The sequence below is a fragment of the Agelaius phoeniceus genome, chromosome 15 (genome assembly GCF_051311805.1).
Source record: "Agelaius phoeniceus isolate bAgePho1 chromosome 15, bAgePho1.hap1, whole genome shotgun sequence".
Taxonomy (NCBI): domain Eukaryota; kingdom Metazoa; phylum Chordata; class Aves; order Passeriformes; family Icteridae; genus Agelaius; species Agelaius phoeniceus.
This window is the reverse complement of record NC_135279.1, coordinates 15,503,181-15,514,284: the sequence shown is the minus strand read 5'-3', so window position 1 is coordinate 15,514,284 and position 11,104 is coordinate 15,503,181. Positions and strand designations below refer to the sequence as shown.

The 11,104-nt window shown below is 49.2% G+C and overlaps 1 protein-coding gene across 3 annotated transcripts in view; it reads right to left on the bottom strand.

Moving 5' to 3' along the window:
• Positions 1-1,203: 1,203 nt before the first annotated feature.
• The window catches only part of PSD2 (pleckstrin and Sec7 domain containing 2), an 80,501-nt gene continuing 70,600 nt past the window's right edge, over positions 1,204-11,104 (bottom strand). For all 3 annotated transcript variants that reach the window (XM_077186500.1, XM_054642722.2, XM_077186501.1), the window contains 4 exons: positions 7,061-7,218; positions 5,576-5,720; positions 4,400-4,543; positions 1,204-2,878 (listed from right to left, as the gene is read on the bottom strand). In XM_077186500.1, the coding sequence (XP_077042615.1) occupies positions 2,672-2,878; positions 4,400-4,543; positions 5,576-5,720; positions 7,061-7,218 (654 nt within the window). In that variant the 3' untranslated portion in view covers positions 1,204-2,671. The remainder of the gene's footprint in view (positions 2,879-4,399; positions 4,544-5,575; positions 5,721-7,060; positions 7,219-11,104) is intronic.

Here is an 11,104-nt window from a genome sequence, read left to right as displayed (position 1 = left end):
AGGCTGAACCACCACTGCCAAGTAAGGTTGTGTGAGACCCAAAGCAGTTGTGGTGCCTGCTGGAGGGGCTGGCACAGGCTGGGGATGTGCAGAAAGTGCATCTGAGTAACTCCAGGGGGAGAAAAGGATGTGGCTGCCTGGTTCCTCTGAGATGCTGCTCTTCTCTCTTAGTGGTGGGTGCCTGAGTCCTTGACCTCCAAGGAGGGAAAAAAGGGATGATAAAACTCATTTTCTTCCAAATCAGAAGCTGAGGCTGTGGATTGCTCAAACAAGGCATTTTTGGCTCTGCCCTCATGTAGGTAAGATGCTCTCAACACATTTTCATGTACCTGTGCACCTGGATCAGGACTTGTGCATGAGGAAATCTGCAGGTACTCAGCAAGAGCAAGTTCAATACTCTGAGCTGTCTCACCAAGTGTTGTCTGACACCAGCTGCCACCCCTTCCACATCCATTGGGTGTTCAGTCTCACGGCTCTGAGTCTCTTTCCTGCTGCCCAGAGGAGACTTTGCAGATCTTTCTTTTCTCTGCAAGTTACTCCCGGCTGAGGATGGCAGACTGGCACCTTCAGCCAGGGGGCTGAGCTGCTCTTGGTGGCAGCTCAAACCTCAAACACACTGGAGATGTCACTGCCACTGGAAGGGATGCTCAGAAAGGGAAGACTGAAATACAAAATATTACCTGGGATTTTGGAGACAAGGAGTTGGGCCCGGCTTTCCCCTGGACTTCCATTGCAAGAGTCTCAGCACCAGACACTTCATGTGAGTAGGAGCATCTTGGGGTGCAGGAATGTCTGTACAGTACCTGGCACAAAAGCAAGGATGCCTTGGAGGAACAGCCACAGACTCCTCTGGGAACCTTGTGAGAACATCTCCAGTCACAATGCAGGGCTTGGTACCTTTCTGCTCCCATAAATCTCTAGGCTGTGTGTGGACAGACACACCTGGCATGCACCAGGCAGAGGGAAGAGTTACTTGAATGTGCTCCCAAAGCAGCCCATCTATCCACACCTGCTCCAGAGCCATCCAAGGGCATGGGTGGACTGGTACCCACTTGTGGAAGGGAATCCATGTTTTCTGGTGCTGTCCATAGGATCCTGGCTTTTCTGCATCAGGTGCTGGTGCATATCTGAATCAGCCTGGCCTTCTGGTGCTGTGAAATCTGGGATCAATCCAGCACGTGGTGGAACGATGCTTCAGACTAATTCTCTTTACCAACAGATTCAGTTTTATTGTTATTCTTTTTTTACATGATTCTTAGTGCATCATTTCAAATAAACTATCAAACTGTACAAAGAAACAGAGATAAAAGAAGAGGCGATAAAGTTGAGAAGAGGTTTTTAGTGTCATGAACCATCATGGAAAACAGTAGTCCATAGGCTCTCAAACATTGAACGTCCAAATAAATCTTATTTTGTTTGTTTAAAAAATGCTGCAAAATATAAACAATAAATGACTGTAATTAGCAGCTACAAGATCCTTCAAAACTGGAACTTGATTACTGTGAACGCACCTAGGGGAAAGAAAAGCAATCTGAGATAAAAGATCAAACAAAACAGTGAAATAAATAAAGTGTGGGAGGACAGTCATGGCATTGAAATGCAGAGGAATCACTTCAGCACAACAGTAAATCACTGGACCACAGACAGCAGAAAGGAAGAGAAACACAATTCCCACTTAAAAGAGTACAGCATGTGCATTGCAGGATGGAGGAATACAGCAGGGACGGGCAGGGGGATCACTCCTGCACACAAAGGTTCCACTGGAGCTTGCACACAGCTCCAGTTGTGCCTTGAACCCAGAGTGGTGGATCCCCTGGCAGCCAAACTGGCAGCCACTGGGGCAGTTTGTCTGAATAAGCAGGAATGGGAGAGCGATGTTTCACAGCAAAGCCAGGTGGGATTTCCATTCGAGTAAAAAAAGGAGAAAAAAGGAAAAAAAAAGATACACAGCTATTCCATTTTTTTAGAACATCCTGGTGGGCTGGTCAGACCCTCCACGTCCCTAGTGTCTTCCCCAGGCAGCTTGCCTTCACTTGCACACTGAGGTTAAAAACCCAGGTTAAAGTTTCCTTATATATATATATTTATTTATATATATTCATATGTATATATATATATATATATATAAAGGGTAAGGTGACAGAGGACCCTTCAGGCTTCTCCTGCCATGGGCAGGTGACATTCCCACGTGGCCGTGCTGAAGGTGACCAGCTCACAACACCCGTCCTGTCACGCCGTGCCCCTGCCACCCTGTGCCCTTCTCTGGGAGCGCTGGTGGTGCCACAGGCGTCGTCTCAGCTCATTTCCTGCACTGCCAGGGACCATCAACCGCTGGGGATCCAGGGAGGGAAGGAGAGAGACAGGGCTGGTGGAGGAAAGAGCGACCCAGCCCTTGAAGAACCAGCATATCCCTTTGTTGTGCAGGCTGCAGCAGGAGGGAAAGAAAAGCCACTGGTGCAGTTGGGAATGAAGAAGAGATGATGCTGAAATGCCAGAGCATTGTCAGAGAGTGTCAACTAAAGCTTCTTTGATTTCTTTCACTAGAGCAATCCCCACATCAGACATGTCTACAGTTTTGCTCTTATAATTTCCTAAGTAAAATTGTGCTCATCAATCTAAGTCCAGGAGCGCAGAGCATCGCCGGTTCATCCCCCCGTGCACACGTTCCTTGTTAAGTGTTCTGCTCTAAAATGTCCTTTTCTGCCTTACAGCTGATGGACAGGTGCCCCTGGCTCAGGGAAGGGCTGGAATGCGTCTTCCGCAAAGCGATGTCGTCGGCCTCCACCTTGAAGAAACTGGTCTCGATCCTCTCCAGGTCGTCTGTCCCCACTTTTATCTTCATGCACAGCAGGTTGATGTACGTTTCATAGCGGCTCTTCTGCAGGGAAAGAGGGAACAGAGAGTCTGGGAACAGGGACAGGCCATGGTGTGTGTGGCACGCAGGAACTCCATCAGTTACTACACGAAAACCCATCCCATACCATCACTGATCACACCCCACAGATTTAACCCCAGCACAATGCCTGATTGTTTGAAGGTCTGAGGAGAAAGGTGGCTGTGGGTCTGTGTAGGACTCTCCAGTTGCTTTTACAGGTCTTGGCTGCCACTGTGATTGTATAAGGAGGATACTGAGGGCAAAATGAGATTGACAAACCTGCTGCTTCCTGATTTAGGAGCTCGCCTTGGGTGGTTAAAATACTGCTGCTTGTCATTGTTTCCATCCAGTGGCTCAGTTATTGCTGCTGAGTTGTGCCCCCAGTGCTCTTCACAGAGCACAGGATAAAGGGAGGCATCCTCTCTGCCTGGATCCTCTGTTCCAATGCTAGATGGGATCTTTTTGAGGGCTTGTGTAATACCCATCCTTTCTCTTAACATCTCAGAAGCTGCCTGTGCTGGCTTCTTTGTCAGCACAAAGAAACAAGCATTTCTGGAGCACATCTCATAAGACAGATGAGATGAATTATGCCCTGGAAGTGCCAGCTTCTCCTTGAAGACTGAAAAGGCTGTCCAGAGAAAAGCTCAGATAGAGACTTCTCTGCAGGCATCCAAAACCAGAGGCTGGAAAAAGGGAGGCAGCAGCAACTATTTCGAAAGTTGTTACAAAGACAAGGGAACCAGCAGCTGGGAGCTGTGGCTTTGGAGAATCAGGCTGGGTGTTACACAAAAGGATGGTGCAGCCCTGGCATGAGGGAGGTGGGATATTTCCATCCTTAGTGATTTTTGGGGATCAGCCACTAAATGGCACATTCAGTCTAGGGTAAGATTAGGAATAATCCAAATTCCTGCTGGAAGCAAGACTAGAGGTCTCCAGCAGTCCCTTCCCACTGACACCTATATAGCAGGAATCACATTTCTGCTCAACTCTCACAGGAACAAAATACCCCATTTCTCCCACAGTTAAATGCTTCTTAGACTTTACAGGGAGTTCAAACTTATGTACATGCATCCTCAAAGGGTCTGTAATCAGCTGTAACACTGGGTTTGGCTTTATTTACAAAAATGGTTGCAGCAAAACAGGATTAATTCTCCCAGGGATTCCCTTTGCTTTTTATTGATGTTGCTGAAAAAGACTGAGTCACACTGAGAACTGAACCAGTCTCGTACTTGGGACCTGAGGAAATGTCAAAATTTGGCACAGTAAAGGAAGACTTTCTCTTGTCAGTTTTCCCCTCCTCTGGTTAGAAATCACAGAGGGAAAGAAATGACTCTTATTTCTTTTTTCAGCTTCAGTGCAAAACAGTGAGGCTTGTGGCTGCCCCAAGACACTCATCCAGTTGGGAGCCCTTGTCCTTCCTTCTCCTTTCACACTCTCCCAGACTCACAGCACCCACTCTGGAGTTCTGCTCTCCTCAATCAGCCAAGGTACCATTTATCACAGAAAAGATGAAAGTTCCTTTACCTCAAATATTAGGTAATGTTCTTTGAGTCTGTATTCCTCAGCCTCTTTTGACTTGAGGCTCTTCTCTACAGGATGTAATTTATGCTCTGCTAATTCGTCTGCAATCTGCTTCATTTTATTTTCATGAGACCTCAGCTGTTCCTCCTGCCGAGAGAAGCGTGTCAGGTATGAGAACGTGGAGAGCAGCACCCGAGTGCTCCTCCTGCCTGTGGCTGGGGGAACTCTCTCTGCAAGGCCCTGAGCTCAGCCCCTGTGCTGGAGCCAAAGGTGTGCTGTGCACTTGCAAATTCATCTGATAAGGAGCAGCTCAAACACAGGTATTGGAGTGAGAGCAAAGCTCAGGTATCTCAAGTGCCAAGAGTGGATTTCTTTGGCACTGAGGCATCTTTGGCATCATAAGCACAGAATGCTCCTGTAATGTGCATCCTGTACCAGCCAGGCAGAAGCAGTGCTGTCCCAGGAGCTGCTCATCCTGCTCTTTTCAGAGATAGAGGCACCCTCTCCATCTGGGCTCTGACAAAAGTGACCATCTGGCCACATCTGTCTCAGCAGACAGCAGCTGTGTCTCTGCCCTGATGTTTCAGGCTGTCCCCACCTTTGCTGAGGGGCAGTGGCAGTGTGTCCCTACTTTTGGGAAGTGCTAAGGCACGTTGGGCCTTCCCTGAAAGGGAAACAAAAGCCACTCTTTGGATGGCAGCTGCTCTTGGTTAGCTGAGCCTGGTGCACTGTGCCCCCTTGTTTCCAAAGCTTTCCCTACTGACTGGAACCCAGACATCCCTTTTGTCTGTGGGTTTTGAGCTCCAGAAACAAGAGGGTGCCATGACATAAACCAAACCTGTTGGGCTCTGCAGCATCAACTCTGGAGCTATTCTGCTCTTTCCACTCCAGCAACAGGAAGGTGCTGGGATGTGGTGGGCAAAAAACAATAAACAAGCCAGAACCAAGAGGCAGGTGTGTGCACAGGGCTGTTTATAGCCATTGCAAAAGGAGCACTGGCCACAGGCTGGGACTTTGCACATCTGTCCAAGCTGCCTACCCCACTCCCCTGTTCCTGCACTGAGCACCTGAGTGTGTCCATCAGGCAGGAACAGGGGGAGCTGCAGATGAGCTCATCCTGTGCTGAAGGGCTTGCTGAGCACTGGGCACCCCTCCAGCACTCCTTCTCTCACACATTACCTGGCACAGCTTGGTCATGGATGAGGGCAGGAGCGGGCGGCAGAACTTCTTCATGGAGCAGATTGCAGCTGGGAAGGCTGGAGCAGAGAAAATGGCAGCAACAAGGTTGATCCTCAGGATCCAGGAGAGCATTTCTTCCTTGCTTCTGTTATGGAGGAGGGAAGAAGAGAAGCGAGTCTGTAAATGCTCTTGAATCAGGACCAGACAACAGCTGACAACAGCCCTGGAGCCACCCTGGAGCTCAGGAAGGACATGGGTGGCCTTGCTTTGATGTCACTTCAGTGGCAGGTTATGAACAGAGGGAAGCACTGTTTGACTGGCTCCTCTACAGTGCCCTGATGATCTCAGGGCTGCTGTCTGCCTCTCGAAGTCTGGGCAGTCCTGCCCTCCTCATCAGCTCTGGTTGCATTCCTGAGGAGCTGTGGAGAGGCCAGAGCCAAGGATATCCTGCTCTTAGGAGAGCAAGAGCCACACAGCAGAGGTTCCACAGAGCAGGATGTCACTTAGGTCATTTATGAGACACTGCCCAGGGTCTCCAGTGTTTTCTTCTTCAAATCTGTCCAGACACTGCTCCCCCAAGCCTTCAAGTGCATGTTTGCTGCACAAATTCAGATGTCAAGCTTTAGTTTGACATTAGTACCCTAACCCTACAGACAATGTCATCTCTCTCAGCGGAAGACATGAAAAACATGAGACAGAAGATGACTTCATCACACTTGACACTTACTAACACTATCACATTCCTCAGCAAGGGACTCAGGTAAAACATCTGCCCTGGCTGGGGAGGCTGCTTTAAGGAGCTTTAGACAGTTTCCCCATCAGAAGATGACAAGGGGAACCATCACCTGCACCACACAGATGTTGTCCCTTCCAGAATACACCAACAGAAGTTAGCAAGAGGAGCCCTTTCACTCAGCCCTGCACATCCCAGCCTGTCCCCCTGTTCTTTTGAGTTCTTCTAAGCCTTCTGATGTTTACATTCTTGTAACAAACTTTCTCACGTGCTTTTCTGTAAATAACTTATTGTTTTGCATTCTTTTCTGGAGGAGAAGAAATTTGATGGACTGTTGGTTTGTCCAGTGTGGACAATGACAGTGTGGACAGTGGAGAGGTGGCACTGTCACCCTCCAACCCACTGTCACTTTTGGAAATCTATAAAGTCAGAATAAAACTTCCCTCTTTTTCACCTTGGAGAATCCAGTGTCTGCATCTTTCTATTTCGTGTCCTAGAGTGACACCAGCCCATCCTGCTCAGCCTGCCTTGGTGACAGCTGGGAAGGACCTCAAGGACTGGCACAAAGCTACCAAGAAACTGTGACCCACAAGCCAATCCTCAGCACAGCCCTGCAGAAATGACCCTCAGCCCCTTGCTCCCCCCGGGTGTGCCCCTAAGGCGTGTGCTGGTCTGGCCAGGCCCGAGGCAGTCTGGCAGTGGCTGGAGGTCAGGCTGCCCACCCAGGCACTGCAGGGAGGGCTGGCACTCACGGGGCCTGGAAGAGGAAGACTCTCCAGTCAGCTGTCTTCAGCTTGAGCACGTTGGACTTCTTGCTGTAGTCAGAGGCTTTTGTGGCTAAGGCGTGGTGCACACGGATGGCGTTCTTCAGATCCACTTCAGAGAGGTCTTTGTCAGGTTTATATTCATCCTGTGAAGAGGAATGTTAATTGGATAATGACAACACTAACATTTGTGGGATGCTTTAATGAACCTGCCTTTCTCCCTGTGCTATAATCACAGAGTGCCAAGACCAGGAAAAGCACTGCTTTGTACAGTAAATGCTAGGAGCTGATAATGATAATAATTAACATCTGGCAACTGCTTCCATCATTAAGTTCACTGGGAAGATGTAAAGAAGGAGATGAAAGTTTTAAACATAATTATCAATAGTTATTTCTAACACAGCACATGCCTGAGGCTTTGTGGGGAGGCACAAAGCAGGGCCAGGTTTCTGCAGAGCTTCCCCCAAAGTGCAGAGCTCAAACCAGGATGTAAATCCCAATCAGCAGAGGATCTCAATGAGCACCTGCCCTGGTGCTGCATCTTCACAGACTCAGAGAACAGTCTGGGCTGGAAAGGACCTCAAAGCTCATCCCATTCCAACCTCCTGCCATGGCAGGGACACCTTCCCCTATCCCAGGCTGCTCCAAGCCCCGTCCAGCCTGGCCTTGGACACTTCCAGGGATGGGGCAGCCACAGCTGCTCTGGGCAGCCTGTGACAGGGCCTCAATACCCTCACAGGGAAGAATGTTTTCCTTATATCTACCTAAATTTCCCCTCTTTCAGTTTAAACCCTTTGCTCCTTGTCCTGTCACTACAGCTGTGTGTGGAGGAAGGTAGCCCTGAACAGCAGCATCCCTGCAGCCAGGGCACCTCTGTACAGGTGAGGGGCCTGATGGGCAGTTGCCAGTCTGAGAGTGGCACCCCTGAACCAGCTTTGGTCTCCCTTTAGTACACATGCTCCTTTGGCATGGTGTCCCCTGTAATTCCTCAGCCTGGCACTTGCAAACTGCAGCAGCATTCCCTGTATTCCTGCTTTACTTTCCCCACTTCACACAAGTAGGGAATGTAGCAGTAACTGCATGTGTTTATATTTTATAAAAAGGTAGAAAATACCAAACATGGGACTCTGAAATGATGATCTTGGCACAGCACTTTCTAGGAAAAAAAGTTCAGTCAATCCTCTGTTTACCCTTTTACTTTCCTGGTGACTTAACACAATATCCTGCCTCCCACTCTGCATCATTGCCAGCTCAACCAGTTGGATGGTGGGATGGCAGGGATGGACAGATGGATGCATGGATAGGTGAAAAAAGAGCCTGGTGGAAGAACCTGGCCCTGGCTAAAGCAAACCACCAGCCCATGCCAGGGCAGGGTGTCCCTGGAAGGCCCTGCCTTGCCCTGATGATTACAGTGCTGCAGGATTCATGTGCTCTGTATTCTGCTCTCCTTGACTGCCCTGGGCTGTCAGCACCAGGCCAGGTCTGTCTGGTGATGATGGTCTGTACATCCCAAGCCTTCCTCAGCTTCCAAGCCAGAACTGTTGTACAGATTTGCAAAAAGATGTTTGTTTCCTGTTTCCCATGTCCCATTGGTACAAATGCAGCTGTTCAGGGAGGAGCTGTGCTGCAGCCTCTGGGATGGGAACCCTGAGCAATGGGGCTGTTTTCTGCTGTAGGGGCAGAAAGGTTTCCCCTCTGCTGCTCTTGAGAGCACTGAGGACCAGCCCATGCATGTGGCTCACCCAGCTCTTGCTCCTTATGTTTCTGAAGTCTTTCTTCCTTCATTTTTTCAAAGCAATAATCCTGTCCAGGACAATGGTTGCCATCCTGTGCTCATCACCAAATGTAACTTGGCCTGGTGCAAAAAAGTGCCATGGGCCCACCCACAGATGTCTGGCACAGGATCCTGGGGATGGTGAATCCCAGAGAAAAGCCCTGAATTTCCAGCAGAGGAGGCTGGGGGGTGCTGCAGGGATCCTGTGTTTGGGGAGACACTCAGGTGGGCAGGACAGATGACCTTGCTATTGTGGTGATTTCAGTAGCAGAGGGATGGGCTGTCAGCCTTTTCTGCAAAGAAAAACAAATGCTTTGCCTTGTGAAGACCTAATGTGTTACCCCACTGCAATGGAAATATTTGCTTGAGGAAGACATTGCTGCTCAGACCTTATGTATTACAGACAGACTTCAATTTGGGATATTTTTCCAAGGCTGAAGCTCTCTGGATTTGAATAAATCTGGCTGTGCTGCCCATGATCTCTTATTTCAAAATAAGCTTTCTGCAAATACAGTGCAAACTAGCCCAGCTTAATGGTGTGTGACAAGAGGAAACTGCCACAGATGCTGAGTGCTTTGACTAATGCAGATCCTCATCTTGAATGGAATCATCAAGTGTTGCCTCCATGGATTTCAGGCTCTCAGGCATCAATGCTGGTGGAAGGAAAAATCCAATCTTCTTTTTCTAATGCTGGGCCCAGTAAATCAAGGTGAGGCTGAACGGAGCAGGTTCTCTCTGCCTTGCTGTTCACAGCAGTGAGCAGTGCTGGAGGCTCCCTGCTTGGGATGGCTCTTCCAGGATGCTCATCCCAATGCCAGGTGTCACAATGGCACGTTTGGCTGATAATGCTGGGAGATCCTGGTGCCTCTGGGTCCCTGTCCTCTGCTGAGCAGATCCACAGCTAATCTCAAAGCTTGCTTTGCCAAGAAAAAGCATCTGGCTCTTGTGACTGCCTTTGGAGGGCAGCTGGATGGGGTGGGAGAGCCCAGTGTATCAGTTCTGCTGCCTCTCCTCTGGCCTCAGAGCCAGCCCTGGGCAGTGCTGGGAATGTGGCCATGGACTGACAGATATTCCTCATGCTCTGGCTTGTGAGTGGCTTTTCCTCTTCTTTCTTTTCTTCACCTCACATCTACCATCCTAAACAAACCATTTAATTAGGAAAATGAACCCCTGTGCCCTTTTCAGTCTAGGCAAGGTCTTAGAGCACCTGGCAAGGGTCTGCCTGCATGGGACAGCACCTGTGGCTCAGGGCTTGCTGGGAACCCCTTCCTGGTTGGGGACAGGACCTGTGGGAAGACCTGCACCCTTTCAAGCACTTCTGTGCAAAAGCACCTCATGCTTTAAGCTCTCCATCATTTTTCTTAACCCCCCTCTATGTGTGGTGATTAAGGGTTATTATCCCCATTTCACAGAGGTGAAGTAAGTTGCCAAAGGCCATGGAATGAGTCAGTGCCCAGAGCAGATTAGTGCACAGGAGAGGTGTGCCCTGCTCCCAAGCCTGCATTTCTTCCTCCAGACTCTGCTGCATCCCTTTAGGGGATCAAGCAATTGCTTCAGCAGACTGTGCTGGAACATGCTGATCCAGCAATTAACACCAGCAAGTCAATGACATGTGACATCTCCTCATCAGGCTTATGGCTGCTGCCTGAATTGCTTCTGTCAGACTGAATTCTACCTGTCCACCCACCCTTCTGCCTGTGCTATGTCCACATCTCTCTGTATCTGACCATTCCTCTTTTCTATACACCCACCTACCCAGCCCCTCCTTCCTCACACCCTTCCTCTACCTCTCAGTCTTATTTATACTCAACTTGCTCCTCAAAACCAAATGAAGTTCCCTGTTCAACTTACAAGAATTTCCTATTAAAGCCTAGATCCTTAATTTGGTCTGAGCAGAAAAGTGGAACAAGCTGAAGCCGTGCTCCATGACATCAGGTGCTTCTGGAAGCAGTTACTTTCTCCTCTATCTTCCCATCAGAGAATCTTTCCCCAGTGATTTATGCTCAGCCAAGGTTCCACCTCGTGTTTATCTGCAGTTGTCTTCTGCTGAGAGCCTGGGAGGCTGGCACACCACTTCCTTCCTGTATTGTGCAATTCCTTTGTTCTGCAAACCACCCCGAAGGCAAGAAATGACAGCAAGGATCCACAGGGCAGGTGGATGTTTATCCACTCTCCATTTATCCACTCTCTGGTGGTGCTGGGAATGTTTGCAAGTGACAGGGCAAGGACTTTGTCTTCGTGTTCTCATCCTTCTGTCC